Source organism: Boleophthalmus pectinirostris, unplaced genomic scaffold, assembly GCF_026225935.1.
Source record: "Boleophthalmus pectinirostris isolate CB_2022bp ecotype Guang Dong unplaced genomic scaffold, ASM2622593v1 HiC_scaffold_13, whole genome shotgun sequence".
NCBI lineage: Eukaryota > Metazoa > Chordata > Actinopteri > Gobiiformes > Gobiidae > Boleophthalmus > Boleophthalmus pectinirostris.
In genome coordinates, this window is record NW_026571036.1 from 18,522,954 (window position 1) to 18,543,248 (window position 20,295).

At 37.8% G+C, this 20,295-nt stretch overlaps 1 protein-coding gene across 1 annotated transcript in view; it reads left to right on the forward strand.

Annotated features, from left to right (window-relative positions):
* Positions 1-324: 324 nt before the first annotated feature.
* Positions 325-20,295, forward strand: part of LOC110154405 (potassium channel subfamily K member 2) — a 28,032-nt gene continuing 8,061 nt past the window's right edge. Inside the window, exons 1-4 of the mRNA XM_055149420.1 lie at positions 325-628; positions 1,821-2,137; positions 8,128-8,245; positions 16,074-16,234. Coding sequence (XP_055005395.1) covers position 628; positions 1,821-2,137; positions 8,128-8,245; positions 16,074-16,234 — 597 coding nt within the window. The 5' untranslated portion in view covers positions 325-627. The remainder of the gene's footprint in view (positions 629-1,820; positions 2,138-8,127; positions 8,246-16,073; positions 16,235-20,295) is intronic.

The following is a 20,295-nucleotide window of genomic DNA, read 5'->3' on the forward strand; positions in this document are numbered from 1 at the left end:
TCAAATGTAACAGTGAGGGGATGGTTTTATTTTTAGTCTTCAAAATGCATCTTTTAGTAAATGCGATTCTTTCAGATGGAACCACACTACCTACACATTTTCAATGATTCTTGTTCATTTTATTTCAGTAGACGATGTGTATTACCAGGTTACAGCGACATTGGTCTACAGATATGGGCTATTTCATTAAGTTACTTTTCACACCAGTGATGAAGTTTGAAGAAGGCAGGAGGCACCTCTCTCTCCATCACTGTCTCCACCTCTTAGAGAGGGCTCTGCGCAAAGCGTACATCCACTCAGTTCACTCTCTCCGCTCATCTCAAACACGAGGACAAACAAAAGCATCATTCCGGGCGCAATGTTTTTGCTTATTCCTAGTACGAAACTGGTAGAAAAGGTTTGAGTGTTTTCATACTAGTCGAGGTCGGAACGCCGTGTTCTGAATGTTTTTTCTGCAGAAATGGGAGCGCATCACGCGCGCACTGTGGAGTGGACCATGTGTCGCTCAGGCACATCTCTTCGTGGGCAAATGGAAGACGCAAAGCAACGCTGATTTGTGAAGGATTTTGTTTTTTACATGAAGAAGCTTCGTCGATGGGAAAACTAAGAAAGAGGAGATGGTAGAGAAGTAAGTGCCCACAATGTATAGCTTATATTTTTATGTTTCAGAAGAAGTACTCTTCATATAAATATATTTTTGTTCTTGTAACTTTTATCTCTTAATCTAATCATTTGCATTTGGAAGTAGGCTACATAGCTCATTTCTCTTGCATTCTTGAGCATAGCCAACTGAATCTGCCATTTATCTCCAGTTCCATTATAATTTGTGCAGATTAAGAATGCCGGACATTTGTAAAGCAGTGTGGCATGTGTCATAACACCGAAAAGCCAGTGAAAAATAGAGTAATGTAATGAGTGTGCATTGTGTTGTTTGGCGCGCAGTCTCCATAAGTTGTTGACAATAAATTTCTGACAATTAAGACCTCGTGGGGCGGTTATGTAATTCCATGTAGTGTAGCAGAGCAGCCTGTTTGCAGAGCGCGAAACACTGTTAAATATTTAATGCGCCTTAGTGCCTTTGCCTATTTACTTTGTGCCCCTGAGTCAAAAAGCGGCATGCGTTGGCTTTCAATTTCGCATTTAGTTGCACGTTTAGAGCGATTATGCAGATTTTACATTTAAATAATAGTTGCTTAGATAGTCAACAGCGAATAGTAAAGAATGATCTTCAGTAGCCTGTGGCAGTGGAGTTCTGGCCTCCTAGGTCGTTTCTTTATAACAGAAGAGGGAAGTGGGGCAGCTAATCAATGGATATGATAGCTCTGGGTTGAGAGCTTTATGACTCGAAATGGATTTAAAGACAAATGGGTTACAGAGAGGGAGTGTGGATTTGAGGAACCACAGCCTGTTTCAGATGTAGTGGAGTGCTGCGCATAATCACGACATTTAAAAAAAAATCAGATGAACTTGTTCCTGGCTCTCACAAACCTTTTCACACACCCTTAGTACATTGATACACGCTCTGGAGCAGCTTTTCAGACTGAGACGTGAAGCAGGTGGGCCACCCTGGCACAGCCAATCATCCCAACCTTTATAGTGATTCACATGTTTATTCTTTCTAGTTTACAATAGATAAAGACCTAATGTATCTAAAAAGATAAAGACTGCCTGTGGTGTCTTTATTTTCAAGCAGTGCTTTCACTTTCTAGGGGAAAAAAACTTTGGTATATGATAAGAAATGGGTGGGTACTTAAGTTTAACTTAGTCAAAATGCATCTTGTGAAATGAGGACTTCTGATGTCTGACATTGTCCTATGCAGTGGCCGCACCTGACCTCCTGGACCCGAAGTCTGCTGCCAACAACTCCAAGCCTCGCCTGTCCTTCTCAGCCAAACCCGTGGTGCTGACCCCCCCTGAGGATGATGAGTGTGACACCAGGATCACCGTCATGAGGTGGAAAACTGTGTCGGCCATCTTCTTCCTGGTAGTGCTATACCTCATCATTGGAGCCACAGTGTTTAAAGCTCTGGAGCAGCCCCATGAGAGCAAACAGCAAATGACCATCCTGGATCAAAAGATAAAGTTCCTCTCCATGCACTCCTGTGTCAACACTAGTGAGCTGGAGAACCTGGTCAAGGTAGGATTTGTCATGTTCACAGTAAAACCTCTGAGAAGGCACCAGTTAATGTAATTATTAGTTAAAGAAAACCTATTGTACTTGCGTCTGCTATATAGTTATAGCTATTAAGCTATTAATCTCAAATTATTTAATGTACATAAATCAGTGCAAATACAACTTGTGAGTAAATGGTGAGACAAAACAACTATAAGATGGTTAAAGGCTCTGCAAAGTCACAGCACACTTTAACACAAAGGTTTCATACTATTTGGGTCAGGACCATACAGTGTATGAATGAGCCGCTGATGAGGGTTGAATAGTTCATTGTTGTAATGCACTCTTTATAGCCCAAGGAGGGAGAAAATCGCTACACTGAATAAATGTGACCTGCAACTCAGAATCTCAAGCAGTACTGAAAATACTCAAAGCTTTAAGTAAAGATGAAGCCCCGTTAGACAAATCTCAGCTCAGTGGAGAGTTGTATCAAAGAGGGAATTCAAAGCTCTTCACTATACATTGTACTTCATGCAACTGAGTGTGAATACAATACTTACTTAGTATATATACTGATATATATTTTTGGCATTTTGCTAGTTTAGAATTCTTGCTGGAATTTTTGTATGTGATGTAAGTGCAAAGCTGGTGAAAAGCAGAAAACGCTGGGTTAACCATGTATTTTAGAAGCTCAAGCTAATCTATGATGTGTGACCACAGAAGCTCACACATCATCATCATTAGGCTGTTAATGATGCTGCGTGAGGCTGTGTGCTGTGTTAGGGTCAAAAACTGTCCAGTGTGCTTTGTTTGTCTTTTTTATGATAATTTAATTTTGAATTGAATTTATTCCCTAAAGTGTGGGCCTGTAGATGATTATACAACTACTTTGCCATAATCTGGTACACAGCATCTGTTTCTGTATATATTGCTTATACTTAAACATGTAAGTAGTATTCTCAGACATTGTGCTCTGCTGTTAACCTGTACCCACCGTATTATGCACCAAGTACCAAATACTATAGCCAAACCCCAATACAGTCTTGTTTAGAAATATCAGTGTTTACACTCTCCAGAAATTGACTTTGTTCCTATTAGTTCGTTGTGACCACTATGGCCGTTTCAGTGGTATTTTAATGGGATTCTGACCCCCTAAGGCCCAAGTCAATATGTTGCATTGTTTCTAGACTAGGTTGTTATTTTAAATTAGATGTCAACTTTTTCACGTGAGATGTTCTTCTAGACAACAGTAATGACTACGGTTTGCTATTTGTTTACCCTCATTATATCTATATCTAGATCTATAACCATATACAGTGATTGCTGAAAGTGCAGTGCAACGATTCTTTTGGATGGTGGTGCTTGTTGTTGACTTACTACTCACAATCAAAAAGAATGACACTCATTTTCAAAAGAGTCATTAATTTCTTCTGTGACTTCAATTGGCAATTCTCACATGTGTCCTGGTTTAAAAGAAAAAAAAAAAGTGCTTGGCCTCAATCGTCAAGTGATTTAACAAACATTAGTGCCAAAACAGTACATTCATTTTCTACTTTGAGTCAAGCTTTTCGGAATTAAAATCTGTCTGAATTATGAATAGTTCATCAGAGTTTGCACATGTTATTTTTGGATTTTCTCTATTAGGTAAAGGCCGACATTAATCAGACAGGAAATGAAGGGGACACAGAGTTGTGACGCAAATGAACCTGAGCCAAGATTTGATTGTTGGACACCTGTGGTGGCCGTCTTAAGAAAGCACTTGTGCGTATTTGGACATTAAAATGAGCATTAAGTAAGAGTTACCAGTATTTAAACCCCAAATTTTGACCATCATTTTTTTTTATTTTTTTTATCAATTACCAATGTGCAGTTTGATTTTATTATCTTGAGGAAATATGGTGCAAGATATTCACTACAGAATAATGTTATGAATTTATTTATATTCTTATAGCTTTGTTGGAGTAATTATGATTTGAATAATACAAAATAAATGTGGTAAATACTTAAATTATAGTTGAATTACTGTGCACTAAACAACTGCCTCAGAACAAGGAGGTTGCTGGTTCAATTCCCATGCCATCATCTTTATGAGTTGACTTTCCCTGTTATATTGGTGCAAGGTTTTAATTTTTTCACAATTTTAAATAAAAGTCAAGATTTTTACCTTTTAGAACCACCTATGCACTGTATTATTTCATATTTCAGTATGTCCTCTTTCAGCTCTATATATGTTGTGTCTCCCCCAAACAGATTCAATCCTAACAAAACATACTAAAATTTCAAACTTGATTTCAGTACTAAGGAAAGGGTTTGATACTTAATACTAACTAATACATCACAGTGATCATTAAAATACAATAGAATGTAATTTTCAACATTTAGAGTATTTATTCATAGTTGTTTATTAGTTCTGAAATCAAAGCCACTCTAAAACTATCAAGGAAAGGTCAAGCTTGGTCCTATTAAAGATCTACCTCTCAATGAGTATCTTATTTCCTTATTGATTTCTTGTGTATGGATTTTTGGACAACTGTAGACGCAACATATTGACTGTCAGCAGCTCTCGTGTTCCTCTGGTGTACCATCCATTCCTGTTTGAGCTGTGGGACTGTGCCTCTCTGTTATCTCACTTTGTTAATGAAGTGCTCCCTCACTGTCACTGAGGAAGACAGATGAACAAAGACAAACTCCTCACTTTGCTCTGACCCCGGTCCTGTCTCAGTCTGCTCAAGTGTGGTTAGTGTAAAAAGCTGAGAGTGCTCTTTCAACAATGGAGGCTCTGATCCAGTTAATCACTTCTTTTGCATAAACACACTTTTTAAATTGCTGCTGTTATAATGACAGGATTAATTCATCACTTTGTTGGATAATTTAAATTTAAAAAGTTAAGTAGTATACGTAGTTAAAGTTGTACTATGTAATTTTTCTGCTGGAGAGTCCACCTCCTGCTCCTGATGTTATTGCTTTGCCTGAAATTTTCCGTTGTTGACATGATCTATGTCCATGGTGATAAGCAGATTACACCAAACCAAGTTACAATTAAATCTGTTGAGAGGCACCCCCACTCACACTATTAAGTCATTATTTTTAAGGTATTTTTTGAGGAATAAAAGTACCTGTAATTAAATAAATGTAAGATAGATAGCTTTACTGCCATACAGCGTTCCAGACAAAGCATTTTCTTGGAAACAAGCAGGTGTACCTCGTTTTTGATATTTATTAACAGCATATATTTCTGTAAGTATAAATACCTATTAAAGTTATAATAACATAGACTAGTAGACGATATTTGCTTAGGAGATGTTACTCTAGATAACCTTTCAGTGTCTACACTCTTAGATACAAAGTGTTACGTTTGCTAAGGCTGTGGTTTTAATATTAAGCAATCTTCTTGGTCTCTGTGGCAAGCAAAATATAAATATTCATGAACAGTGGCTTCCCATTTTGCTGAATTCTGCTTTTACAACTCCCCAGTGGAAGTTTTCAGATTTTTTTTTTTTTTTACCAAGACATTTTATCCTGACAAACAACAAGCCACATTTTAGACCTTGAAAAACTTTGATTGTTGAGCAGAAATCACTCAAGTGTGATGTATTTTGTATTAAAAAGGTAAATCTTCCATTGGTTCAGTAAGTCTCCTTGTCGGGACAGAGAGCCTTGAATGGGGAACAGTGCAGTCTTTCCTGTTGACTTAGCTGCTGTCTAATTCGCCTGTCTCTCTCATTTAGCCATTTTACACAGTTAACTCCTTGTTAGCCACCTGTTCTTCTCTTGCCACACACATGCTAAAGTTGTATACAGTACTACACAAAGCAAAAGAGTCTTTAAATAGGACTAGACAGGATTTGGGTTCAAGCTAAACAGCTGTATATCGCATCAACTCTGCGGCCTCACATGGCTCCTGTTCCTGTATTTCCCCCTGTGTTTGTTTTTGAATTGCATAATTACTTCCCTGAGAACTCTGTGACATTGGTTTGTTGGTTGGTCTGTGATTCATAGTTGTGAGCCTTTGATAAAGTCTAAAGAAACACTTCATAATGAACAAATAGTTAATCAAGAATGGCCAGGCTCACAACTTATGTCTAGAGCGGAATTCAAAACATGAACACTCACTCCAACCGAGCTACTGTCGCCCCAGGTTATTGTAGGAATTACTCTTAAGATGTTAATGAAGTAGTTACATAATAAACTTTATTTATGATGTCTTAAGTCTGTCTTTATCCATTATTAAGGCTCTGTAAGGTGTAACAGCACAGTGACGGTTTAGTAATCACAACAACCTCATATCTCTCCTTAAAGCAGAACTCGTCCTCTTTTCTACAGATTCGTATACTGCGGTATTTTTTAGCCTCAGATTTTTCAGCCTGAAACCATAAACACATCACCTGCCAGACTGCTGATGTTATTTTAATGTTTGGGGCTTTTCAGTTATGAAGCCTCTCTATAGAATCAAACAGAGGTGTGTTGTGCTGAGTTGGAGCAGTGGAGAAGGCCCATCACAGATATTCACTGACAGACCAGTGTTCACTTAGATGTATTATTCTCCAGGCTGTTGTGTGGCTCAGTGGTGCAGCTGTTGTGCTTTTGTATCATTGGAGTTGTAAATTCAAATCCAAAGTGTGAGTAAAGTAAAATGAATGATATTGACAAGTACTTTCTCTTCACCACCTTATACTTAAGGTACGTGTATATACAAAACTGATCTATGCAATTTTAGAACCTCAAATTGTCTATATTAAAATACCATATATAGTATAATATATCTTTCAAACAAGGATATGAACTGAAATTTCTGCAAATGTATGATTCATTTTACTGTCCATTTATGTTTTGTGACATACACTTGCAGGTACATTACAGGACCCAAGTTACACTATTTTCTGATCTATTATAATGTTAGTCCAATGAGGTTCATTTGGTCTTCCCTTAAGTTATGTTATTAGGTTATTTTTTTCAGACCAAGAGTTTGTTTTCATACCTGACAGTTGCGACTGCTCACTAGTGGTCTTCCTCAGAGTGGTCACGTGACATGTCTGGTCAGCTGATTTATACAGGTTTTGGTGCTGTCTTCCTACTGGTGGAGGCAGGATGACTGCGTAATCTGCAGTCCGACTTCTTCAGGACAGTATCCTAGGTGTGTAAGAGTACAAAGGCCCCCTTGTTCTGATTTATCCCATCCATTATAATCCTGCCTCCACCAGTAGGAAGACAGCTCCAAAACCTGCTTAAATCAGCTGACCGGACACATCATATCAACATCACATGACCACTCTGAGGAAGACCACTAGTGAGCATTCGAAAGTGCCAGGTATGAAAACAAACTCTTGGTTTGAAAAAAGAACCTAATAACATCTATTATAATGTTGTTTCCTCATCAAAAACATACCTGGAGTTGTGTTTTTTTTCATTCACACATGTTTAAAACACAAACCCTGTATATTTAGGCTGTGTTCTTTTCTCAAACAGAAAACATTATGTTCCACCTTGTGATGTCTTGTGGCAATTCAGGAAGTTCTCTACTGTGTTTTCAGATTCCATACACCTACACTGGAATCATCAGGTTGATTTCAGCCCTGAAATTGTCAGTCTCTATTGAACAAAAGTAAAAGGTAGCTGTTAAATTGAAAACTACCGCTTCTTGACATCACAAGGTAGAACAGAGCATTTTGAGCTTTGAAGACAAGTAAAGGATTACTCAAACATGTGAATGAAACAACTCCAGGTATGTTTTGAATGAGTTAACAATATTATCACATGGCTTAAAGCGAGAGATAATTTTGCATAATATTGGACTTTTAAGATAGTTTTTGATGGATTGCTAAAATATTGTCTCATTATCATCACTGGGATCATAATAAAAGTAAAGAAAATCAAGATCTTCACTTTTGTCAGTGTTGAAGAGTGATGTCTACAATCCAGTTTTGCCTTCATCCCCAAAAGATTTGCTGCTCTAAATTGTCCTTTTAACCTGGATGTTGTTGTATTGACTTGAGTTTTCCTCTCTTGCTCTGCAGCAGGTGGTGTCAGCCGTGCGTTCAGGAGTCAATCCCTCCGGAAACTCTGTGAACCAGTCGAGCCTGTGGGACCTGAGCTCCTCGTTCTTCTTCGCTGGAACAGTCATCACGACCATCGGTGAGAGCGGTGCCCCCAGTCCCAGTGCAGTCATTACTCCTGCTCCACTCACTTTTGGCCTGCAGTGTACTCCTGCTGTTTGTTGTTTGGGAGTAGAGCCAAAGGAAATCAAACATCCAAGTTGCCTCATGACTTTCCAATAACAAGCTGTCTACATCCAGCTGTTTACTTTTGTTTAATACGTGCATAGACCACTACTAATGCTACTACCATTACTACCACTACTACCACCATAGTAGCTGCTCTACACGCTCTTTCACAAGGATTTTATTTTTCTCGCATTCAAATCTTTGCCATACCATATCACCAGGCCATAATTTTGATACCACAATAAATGACAATAAAAACACTTTCATTACCACATGGTCTTATAATAGTTCTCATAAAGATCGAATCCATTATCAAACTACTTATTAAAATTAAGTTTTGTATTATTTATGCTTTTTCAGTATCGATAATACTTGTTTAAATGAGTGTCTGGTTTTTGATACTAGTTTAATCTGTGTATCATTCGTTCATTCATTTTTCAAAATAAAACCAAAAATAAGAAAAAGAAAAAACTATTTTATTCATTATTTGTCGCCAAAACCAAAATGAAAAAAACTGATAACGGTTTGTTTTTTCAGTTTTCAATTTTGTGTTTAAATTAATGATGGAGAAAACGGATAACAGTCGTTTCCCGCTTCCATGACTTAAACTGCGATGCCAGACTTTTGCACCGCATACGGACTGAACCAGGACTAAAACATGTCTAAACCAGGTCTAAACCGGTTGCAGTCCTGGTCTCAGTCCCAGTATGGTCCCAGTCTCAATCCTGGTCTGATCCTGGTCTCGTCCCGGTTTGGTCCTGGTCTCGTCCCAGTCTCAATCTTGGTCTCAGTCTTGGTCTCAGTCCCGGTCTGGTCCCAGTCTGGTCCCGGTCTCAATCCTGATTTTGGTCCCGGTCTTAGTCCTGGTCTGGTCCTGATCCTAATCCCGGTCTTAGTCCTGGTCTGGTCCTGGTTCCAGTCTCAGTCCTAAACCAGGACTAATAAATTAGAACTGAACCAGGACCAGGAGTGTCGGAAATGGGAAACGGCCATTATCCATTTAAACACAAAATCAAAAACTGAAAAAACTTTTTTTTTTTTTTTCCATTTTCATTTTGGAGACAAATAATGAAGAAAATAGTTGTTTTTTCATTTTCTTATTTTTAGTTTTATTTTGAAAAATTTATGAACAAATGATACATGGATTTAGTTTTGGTACTAATTCTTATCTGGATATTGTTTTTTGGTGCTAGTCAGTTCAGTCTTAAAGCAGACCTATTATGGAAAGTCACCTTTTTAGAGTTTTTAACCATGTTATAGTTGTTTCCCCCCTCACCATTTAATTCCCCAAAGTTGTATGTAGAGTGATCTGTGCAATCTTTAATCTCTTAAAACACCATTTGGCAGATCAACCCCTTTTCACCAGCATTGGTATACGTTCACTGCTTTTATTTTCTCAGTCGGTGGTCCGTGTAGGATTTGGCAGGGTTGAATAGTCATTTTGGCACAAATGAAAACAATCTGCCACTCACTAGTCATGTGATGTGCAGCTATCTATAGGAGGTGATGACAAATCCATGTCTCTTAATTATGATGACGTGTATTACGACCTTAGCTCCCATTGGTCACCACAGTTTTCTAATAGAGGAGCGAGCTGATGTGTTTCTTTTATTAAGTCATTTTAGATGATTATGGCAATTTAAAATGTCCAAATTATGACATAATGATCCACGGGTTTCATAGATTATAACTGTACAGCAGTCACAAGAACAATAGGCCCTCTTTAACACATTATTTTGTACTATTTTTTTTTCTTCAGCTGACACTTAATGCTCCTATCAGGACTGTGTCACTTGAACGCTACACAATGACTGTATCGCTGTAATGCTTTCTTGTGCTTATGACAAGAGCTTTGTGCGTCACTCTAACTGTGCTACAGAGATTGACATTTGCTTTTTTCTCTGAATATGGGTTAGTTTCTGCTTAATGAATGTGCTGTCATCATATGTCTTTTTATTATTCAGTGTGAGACTGCAGCATACCACCTGCTCTGCCTCTATTCCTCTTGAAGCTCATAGGAGTGCCCATGTTATAATATATATTCATACATAATAACAATTCTCTTACAAATATCAGTGCATTTTTAGGAAACTGTATATAGAGAAATGTTCTTGGTTTAGTGATCCATGTACATTAGCTTGAACTCATCCTGTAGACTGGAGCTGAGTAAAACGCATTGGTCACAGTCACTGCATGCTGAAATAAGAATTGGACTGGTTTCACTTCCAATTTTTTGAGCTGGAAGAAGTACAGTACAAATGTAGACTTTAAAAAAATCAAATTCTTACACAGAAAGTAAAACCAAATTCTACTGGATCTTAACAGTGGTGGGTGTGAGCGTTAAGTTGTTTCTTAGTTACTCATTCACTGGTGTTTTAGGGTGCTTTTCTTGTTGTAGTTTGGCTTGAGTTCAGTTTAGTCCTGATGAAGACTTGCTTTGATCTAGTCTTGGTTTAGTTTAGCTCCAAATCATCTCTGAGTTTAGTCCAAACTCTAATGCAATGCGTGTGAATGTACCCTTAGTTGATAGTTATTATTATTTTATTTAGATTTACATAGATTTGATTAGATTTGAAAAGAGAAGTCGTAGAGTGAGGGTGAATAATGAGTTTAGTCTCACTCACTGGACAGTTACGAGAGATTACATCGCAGCTCCTTATAGATGACTGATCGATGTACAATCTGTAGGCAACCAATGATTTTTGTCAAACATTGGAAAGGGCCTTCTGGATCTGAAAGCTTCCATTGATTGATTTATTCCCATTCATCTACCAGCACTGTCGCAATAAATATATAAATGTTTCATTAAATATCTGAAAGATGGAACAATAAATTAGTATTCCGTATTTGTACTTTTTCTTAGTACTAATGGTGATTTTTTTTTTGTTGTCATTTTTCTGTACTATGAAAATATTTGAGCCTTACAGGGTCAATTACTGTACATATCTCACCAATTAAGTACTTAAGTATTTAATTCTGCTATTTAGTTATCTATTGCAGTTCTTGTTTTTATCTAAATGGCACAAAGGTCAAATTACTTTGTACAGATGCATCAAATCCTTGGCAAAGTCGTTCTATTAAATTTTATCATGAGCGAAAAACATCTAACCTTAGCTGCTGTGACTTTAAGTGACTTTTATAGACTAAAGGCGTTATCGATCATACTGAAGTGCTGATGTTTTTATTAAGAAAGGTTTGCTGAAGTAGGGTAAAAAAACTGCTTTAAAAATGCTTTCGTTTCTCTTGTATAGTTCAGTTGGCTCAGGTTGCCTCTCTGTAAATTTTACCCCGAAAGCTTTGTGATGTGAAATGAAAAAGTCTTATTTTAGCACAAAGAGAGCAGAGGGCTTTTTCCGCTGCCAGATGGTGATCCGAGCGAATACCTTTACTGCTTGGTACAAAATGTTCACTTCCTGCCACCTCTGTTGTGCCAACGATCATAGTGTCTTCAAGGTTAAAATTAGATAGAGGAAAAGCATTGAAGGAAAACAACAGAGAGGCGGCCATTACTGTAGCTACATGGTGTCAGACCTGTCAGTTTCACTCAGGCTTCAGCCCATTCACCTGCTGCTCTGAGGAGCCGCACAAGTGGAAATGAATAATTAGATATAGGAGACACAAAGTAAACAACACAAGCTTGCACTTAAGTAAATAATGAACTGGAACACTGTAGTCTGCTCTCGAGGGAAAAAAATGTATTATTCAAAAGACAAGTCTGAACCTACACACATCCCACCACTGTCAATACAAACCTAGTCAGACAGTTAGTCATACCATCAAAAGCACTAATTTTGATAAAACAATGTTATTCTGCTCTCATTGTTTAAGGAATGAGCTACCATTACCACCTGTGAGGTTATGAAGTGGTAGTTTTCGAGCTAACAGCTACCTTTGGTTCAGCAGAGAGTGACAAATATAGGGCTGAAAATATCCAAATGATTCTAGTGAAGGTGTATGGAGTTTAAAAACACAGTGGAGCACTACATGTATTACCAAATATGCGGGGTGTGTGTTAAACATGTGTGAATGAAACAAAACACAACATTATAACATAAATCCAAAAATAGCATAATGTGGGTCCTGTAAAAAAGGGTTGCTAACATATAATCACAGGGAATATGATGTGTGTTTTTTAGCAACAGGTGCAGCATTTCTTTTTAAAAATCTGACTTTTTTCATTGCATGGTAGTTTACTCTAGCCTGATTGATCAGCCGGTTTCACTTCATAGAAACCATCTGACCTCGCAGAGTTAGGACTTATTAGGCAGTAGGCAGGTACTTTTTTCATTTAACCAATCACTGCTATTTGGTCCTGACATATGCAATGCTCCGCTTGATAAAATTCACCAAACATTCTCTTTGTTCTGGCTTTAAATCCTCGATCTCAGGAATCATTGCAACACAGAATATATGGTTCTTCGCTGATTGGCTGGTGCCTGAACTCGCATTTCCAGGGTTTTTGCAAACTGTCTAGTGTATTCTGATTCCTGACCTAGTTACTGGAGAGAAATGAAATTGCGCGAAGGCACTAGGTGGCGCCTGCCTGGGTAAGTTTGCGCTTCTATCCCATCAGATAACAATAAGCCTAAACTAAAATATTTTTATTTAATCGTTAAGTACAAGCTCTTAGGTTGATTAAGAACCAATTCTAGGTTGATTAAAGGTGGGTTGATTCAGGAGGGCTGATTAAGAAGCAATTAAAACATCGACCTGGTCAAGAGGTGGTAGCGCAATAAGCAGAGAAACAATCCAGTCTATATTAGATAAACAGAGAGAAATAATATGAAAGAGCCATTGAAGGATGACTTAAAAGCAGCTAATGGGATCAAAGTATATCTCCATAATAATTCTCTGTGTATCTCTTTAAATACATCTCACTTAAATGTAAATAATGAACTGGCACAGTGCTGTCTTCGGCTCTCCTCTGGTCCTTCACATGCATTATTAAAATCTATTGTGCAAAGTTATCTATCTTTGTGAGCGGATAATGTCAAAGTCAATTACTGCTCTCCATGCTTCTCTTATCTGTGTAAAACCCCCGTGCCCTGCATACATTATGAGCTCTGCGTTGTACATCATTGTTCTTCATTTGTGAATAATTAAATACATATGAAATGGCTATAACCTACACATTAATGCAGTCACTGCTAATGAGTTGAGAGGTAATTGTTAAGCTTTTATTGGTCACCGTAGAGACACAACCAGGTCCTCTGCACGCACACTAATGATTACATCAGGCTCTGTGGAAAACATGAATTAGATGAGTTCAAGCACAGTTTGTGGTTAAGAAGGGCTAAAGAAACATAAATGCTGACTGATGGATTTAGAAAGAGCCAGTGAGATAGCTTTTGTGATAATGAAGTCTGGTCCATTCCACGGTGACACAGTATGATTAAAGGTAACTGTAGCATCGACTTGAGAAGGCCAGAACTGATGGTTAAATGACTTTTAATCTTTTCCTTGTCATGTCATAGAACCAATGTAAGAGCCAGACAAGAACAAATTAACAGAAGTTACCATATGATCACCGTATCACTAGCTCGTTACATTGTTTAACTGTTATCCATATTTTAACATAAATTCAAATCTAATTACAAGAAGCTCAAATATACATTCACAAATAAATCAAACCTTGTTCCCCTGTCGACTGTTGCTATCTTTCAATTTTTTATGTAACTTTTCACCGTTGTTTTTGTTTTTCACCATTAACATTGCTGTGTTTACGTTGCGTCTTTTCTGTACACCAAGCTAATGTTTTTACCATCACTTCTGCTCACACAGGAAGTCACCAAAATAAAAGCGTAACCTTACTATTAAATGCCATGAACTGTATGTTAATGCATGTAAGAGCTAACTTGACCTTAAAGTAACTATAACGCTCTACCAACTGAGGTACTGTGAAAGGAGGATCAGAACAGACTGGGAAATGGAGCTGAACTGGTGATAACGTGTAAACAATGAACAGAACTGTGATAGCAAATATAACTGTCAGTGTGAATGGACCAATGTCAATTTAATGCTGGTAAACAAATCGCTGCGATAGCAACAATGGTCCATAAAGCTAAATATAGCATAATCCACTCTCTATGAATAAAGCATTAAACTGCAGTAAAAGGGTCTACCGTATATAACGTTATTTTCTAGTCTGTGCTCTAATGTTGTTTCCTCATCAAAAACATGTCTGGAGTTGTGTTTTGTTTAATTTACACATGTTACAAATCCTACATATTTCTTGTATGTTCTTCCCTCAAACGGAAAACACACTGTTCCACCTTGTGATGTCATGTGGTAGTACAGGAAGTGCTACACTGGTTTTATAAACTCCATACAACTTCACTAGAATTATTTGATGATTTCAGTGGATGATTTCAGCCCTGGAATTGCCAATCTTTACTGAACAAGAGGTAAAAGAAGCTGTTAACTTGAAAACCACTGCTGGACTTCTACTTTTTACTTAGACTTGAGAAATAATTTTTTGAAGCAACGTTACTCTTAATTTAGTACAATTTGTGGCTATTTTAGACAATTTTCATGGACATCAGTGATGGTGAGTGGAACTTTGCATTTTGAGCGTTGAAGATGTAAACAGCATAATAATGGATTACTCAAACATGTGGGAATGGAACAAAGCACAACTCCAGGTATGTTTTTGAGGAAGTAGCAACAGTATGACATGGCTGAAAACTCTCAAGAATCTATTTTGTGTAATATAGAACCATAAAGTGATGCTGGATAGTTTTGGCAACAATAGTTCAGAGACATAGAAATAGTAATTGTTTGCTGAAACTATCTGGGTTATATTAATTAGATTTAGAATTAAACAAACTTTTTCTGATCCACGATGGAAATTACTTGGAGTACAGTAGCTCACACATCAGAATATACTATAATAACAAAAGAGAAATGGTAATATATTGAAATAGCACTTTTGAAATGCAGTAGTCCTATTTCTGTTTGAAGTTCATTATGCATTTTATACAGTTGACCTCAATGAGACAGCTAAGCATTTCATATTGTTATTTTGAATTGATAATATCATAACCGCAGGGACTGTGATGGCAGGATGTGTTGAACCACTCCAGTTTCCTGACGCTCATTAAACTAATCATGAAATGAGTGGGCCTTGATTGAGGGTTTGCTCACGGAGAAACATGTTGTGACGGTAACATGTGGCTTTTGAGAGACTCGCCACAGCAGCTCAGCACAGACCTGAATACATAAACACACACAAAAATTATAAGAAACTTAGATAGAAACTTTGTCATGTTTAAAAATGTTATATAGACATTGTTCATTGTTCTCTGTATGTTGTCCCTTCATGTGAAATAGGCCTGCTTCTTTCATGAAGATGGTATCAGACATTTTTTAGATATCTTTTGGACACCTTGTCTTTGGTTTTTCACATTACATAACATAAAATAAAAGGAATTCTGCCCTGTTTCTGATTGCACACTGAGGAGAGCAGTAGAAATAAGGCTCAAAGTGGTAGCTGCTAGAATATAAAATTAGTGAATTCATTTTTAACATGATCCAAATGAGACTGGTGAAAGGATATGTACTTTAAAACAGAGGAACACTGTCTGGATTACCACCTTGATTACCCACATGTTTTGAGCTCTGGAGTGTGAGGCAGGCTATATATTTAGGATTACAAATTAACATGTTTTTGCTGAGGAAACATTACACATTATATAGTATTTATAACAATATGTTCTCTTTTGTTCTCTCCTTTGATGCAGGATTTGGAAACATCTCCCCTCACACAGAAGGCGGGCGGATCTTCTGTATCATCTACGCTCTGCTCGGGATCCCCCTCTTTGGCTTCCTTCTGGCTGGAGTGGGAGACCAGCTGGGCACCATATTTGGGAAGGGCATCGCCAAAGTGGAGAAGATGATTGTGGTAAATCATTCTTCTAGCTTCTGAATGACAAATAGTGCTTATACCTTTCCTGTTTAGTGTCATGAGCCCAGTGAGTATTAGTGCAGACTTGTTTGACATTAGTTTGACATTAGTTATTACAACAGTTACCATGAAATGAATATTTACAATGTCTTTCTGACTTCTCCCCCTATTTTAGGAACTGAAAAATCGTATATAATAAATCACTGTGCCTAATTGGCCCGAGTCTGTGATAAACCTTACTAAAAGAGTGAGTTTGTGCATGTGTATTTTTAGCCACAAGTGAAGTAAACATTTCTAAAACCTTTTACTGTATAAACAACTGGAGGCTTTCATTTGTTGTTCCATTTGTTGTGTAAATACCATTTGGTTTTAATTAGATTTAGCTCCAAAGCTAATCAGGTTGTCATGTAGAAGAACAACAAGAGCTTATCTAAAACACACAGTGGAAGGGCAGGCTGCAGTTGAGATGAACACAATTCACTCTGACTTTATAAAGACATATAGGAAGCCTGGGCCCGGTACACTGGGGCTGATAAACTCGTAATAAAATGTCAGTGTAATCAAATGGCTGCAGTGCACATAGCTCTGTAAAGATAACATTTGACAAGAGCAATGGCCAATTCTGACTATCCAATTTACAACACCCCATTTAAACTCAATTCAATGTACTCTGTATTGAGCTGGCCTTTTGTTAAGAGCCTCTACAAACAAGTCAAAGAGACGATGGTATCGCAAAATATCATATTTTACAATGTTCCGTCATTCATATAGTAATTATTATATATATTCTTCTGAAAGACTACTGAATCTATTGTATATTCAGTCAATAACAAGTGTATTGCAAAAAGAAAACACCTGTAAAAACATGAATTTTTACTGAGAACAGGGATGGCTCTCCACAGATCTTACCTGTAACATGGCCTGCTTGATAATAGTATATTTAGTGCCATACGATGCAACATTCCAGCTAAAGCTTTTTCATCTCCATGGAGACAAGCAGATGGCCTCCTGTACTGATTAAAGGTATAAGAAAGGTATCGAATCACCTCAAAATAATTCCTCTAAATTGCCACAAGGTGCGATCCCAGTTATTATTTTTTCTGTCATGTCCCCAACCGTGCAAAGACATTGATTTTTCACAGGCTTTATTTTAAACTGTGTGTTTATACTGTAGAGGATGACGGATGGTGTTTCTCTGTGAGGGTTATGTGAGGTAGAGCTCAGAGTTGATTACAAAGCAAAGGTTTGTTGTTTTTCTACCTGCCGTCATTTCACTCTGTTGTCTCCACCTGGCTACACAGGAGCTGTAATCAAACCATTCGCACAAGAGGCATGAGCTCCAGAGTTCAAATACATTTTAGAATTGTTCTTTATGGTACATGTCCAATTTCACGGAAAACAACATTTAGGCAGGTACAAATATTTTGTATTTTCTTGCACAAATTGTTTCTTTTGTTTAATATCATTATAATTATTATTATTTGGGCTGGAAGTTATATCTAAATCAAATTCAAATCCAACTGTGAACAAGAAAACTGCAAACACTTCAATTAATTTCCTGTATAAACCCCTTTAACCCTTTAGTTTAGTAGTCTGATTCATCAACCGGTTTCACTTCGTGGAAATTGTCTGACATCGCAGCATTAGGATTCGTTTGCTTGATGGTAGGCAGGTACTTTTTTTATTTAACTAATCACTGCTATTTGGTTGTGACATATGTAATGCGCTGCTAACAGGGTTAACTCGTATATTAAGCTTTTCCCAAATCCCATATAGGAAGAAAGGCAATAACGTCTTTCACCTTGATAAAATTCAACAAACATTCTCTTTGTTCCAGTTTTAAATCCTCGATCTCGGGAATCGTTGCCAACACAGAATGCATGGCTCTTCGCTGATTGGATGGTGCCCAGACTCGCACTTCCGACATTTTTGCAAACCGTCTAATGTATTCCGATTCCTGACCTAGTCGCTGGAGAGAAATGAAATTAAGTGGAGGCACAAGGTGGCGCCAGCGTGGTGGCTAGTAGTTTAGGCCTCTACAAATATGTTCTGAAATATATTGGGTTGTCTTAGTTAGTTCATACTTTAACTGAACATTGAATTGAAATTGCAATGCAAAAAATAAATAAATAAATAACACAATCGTAGCAGTGATATTAAGCATTATTAAGATCTTGATTTGGTCTTTATTGGTTTTTGTGCCTGTAGTATACAGTATGGATATTCCACAAATGATGTACAGTGGCCAAGTGCTCTTTTGTTTGTCGGTGAGGAGGTTGTGGTTTTGAAGCTTCTTTCTTTAATACTTTTTCACTTCCTATCCTCATTTATCATGCTAAATCTGGCTGCTAGAACTGGATTCTGCCACCAAACCATATTTAGTATGTTACATAGTATATGAAACCTTGATCTATGAGGAGATGAATGAATTTTGAAGTGGAGAAGATGTGTATTCTTGTGACAAACTTTCACAATGTATATCATCTGTAGTCAACTAAAAAGCAGTCGTAAAATATTGCATCTGACTTTTCTGTTTCGCAGTCCAGTGGAGCTGAAACAAGCAGGCACTGGGCTAATAACAGGTGAACGATGATAGTGATGTATGGATGCCTTTGTGTTGTACGTCTCGAGGGATGAGATGAAGGAGGAAGGGGCTTTTGTTCAAATGGTCCAACAAATGAAGTGTGGTCTCAGCTAAAGGGAAGGCCGTGTACTGAAGATATGGCAGTATACGTCCCAGGGGAATATATTAATGCTTATACAACCTCCTTCAGATTTACTGCAGTTGTATTGTGCTCAGTCTAAATGCTGTTATTGCCAAATAGTAATGCTTCAGCAGTTGTTGTGAATGTTCACCCACAAACTCAAAGCTTGGCAGTCCAATACCAGCTTCAGCTAATAGTGTAGTTGTGTCCATGAGTCGAGCATGTCACCCACCTTGCCTACTGTATGTATTATTGTAATGCTGTGTGTGACTAGGAGTTGGTTGGGGGAGGCCCATGTTACAGGTTGGTTGCCATGTTTCTGCCGTTAAGCCCCATGGCAGCTGTGGCTACAGAATTGTTGGGAGTGTTGAAGCATTGTAAAGCACCTTGGGTAGTTCAGGAAAGTTGCTGTGCATCCAAGGCATTTCTTCTTTTGTTTTTTGTTTTTTGTGGCCAAACTTCAGAAGCTATGCAGGGTTGGGTCTAGGTAGTATTTGGATGGAAGACCACTGGGAACGGCAGGTGCCACAGTGAAGTCCCATGACCTTAATCCACTTTACCTTGTATGCATGTGGAGTACACATGATGGTGTTTGGAGGGGCTGTTGGCACCGATTGGCAGCCTCGCTTTCATCAGTCTAAACCAGCTTACCACCACCGATCATGGAGTGAATGAACACTGTCTAGAACTGCACAATTCACATCTTTCATTACTACACTATATTACTACATATTACCACTTCTTATTCTTGTGTAATGTTAGTCATGTTAGTAACTGTGGTATTAGTAATAAAACAATCACTAGAAGTTTAGACTAAAAGAGTGAACCAACATCCACTCTGTAATTCAAAAAAATAATATATGAAAATAAAATATATACATTTCCAAAATGTTTACATGTTTACTTGCTGACAGCTAAGGGGCCATTCTTCTATCCTGCTGATGCAGAGTGAGCTGCCACTGGAGTTCAGTGCTTAGAGTGAAGATTGTGATCTTTAAGCTTCTCCTCCGAGGCCTTACATAAGCAGTGAAGGGCAGAAGGCAAAAGGGAGGCAGGTGAGAGTGCTCAGAGCCAGCAGCATGCACGTCATCAGACCCACAGCCTCAGAAACAAGACAAAGTACAGTTACATGTGTGGTTGGGACGCATCTGACAAACAATGATGAGAAGAGACAGCAGTTAAATACTCCTCAGGTAAAAAGAACCAATTCAGACCTATATGAAAAATCTTGAGGGAAATCATAGACGGGGAAACAGACATTGTGCAATCAAGTGGCAATTTCCACCAGCTCCATTATGGCTGCAGATGAAACAGAAATAAATTGGCCACTTGAAAACAGTGATTATACTTTCT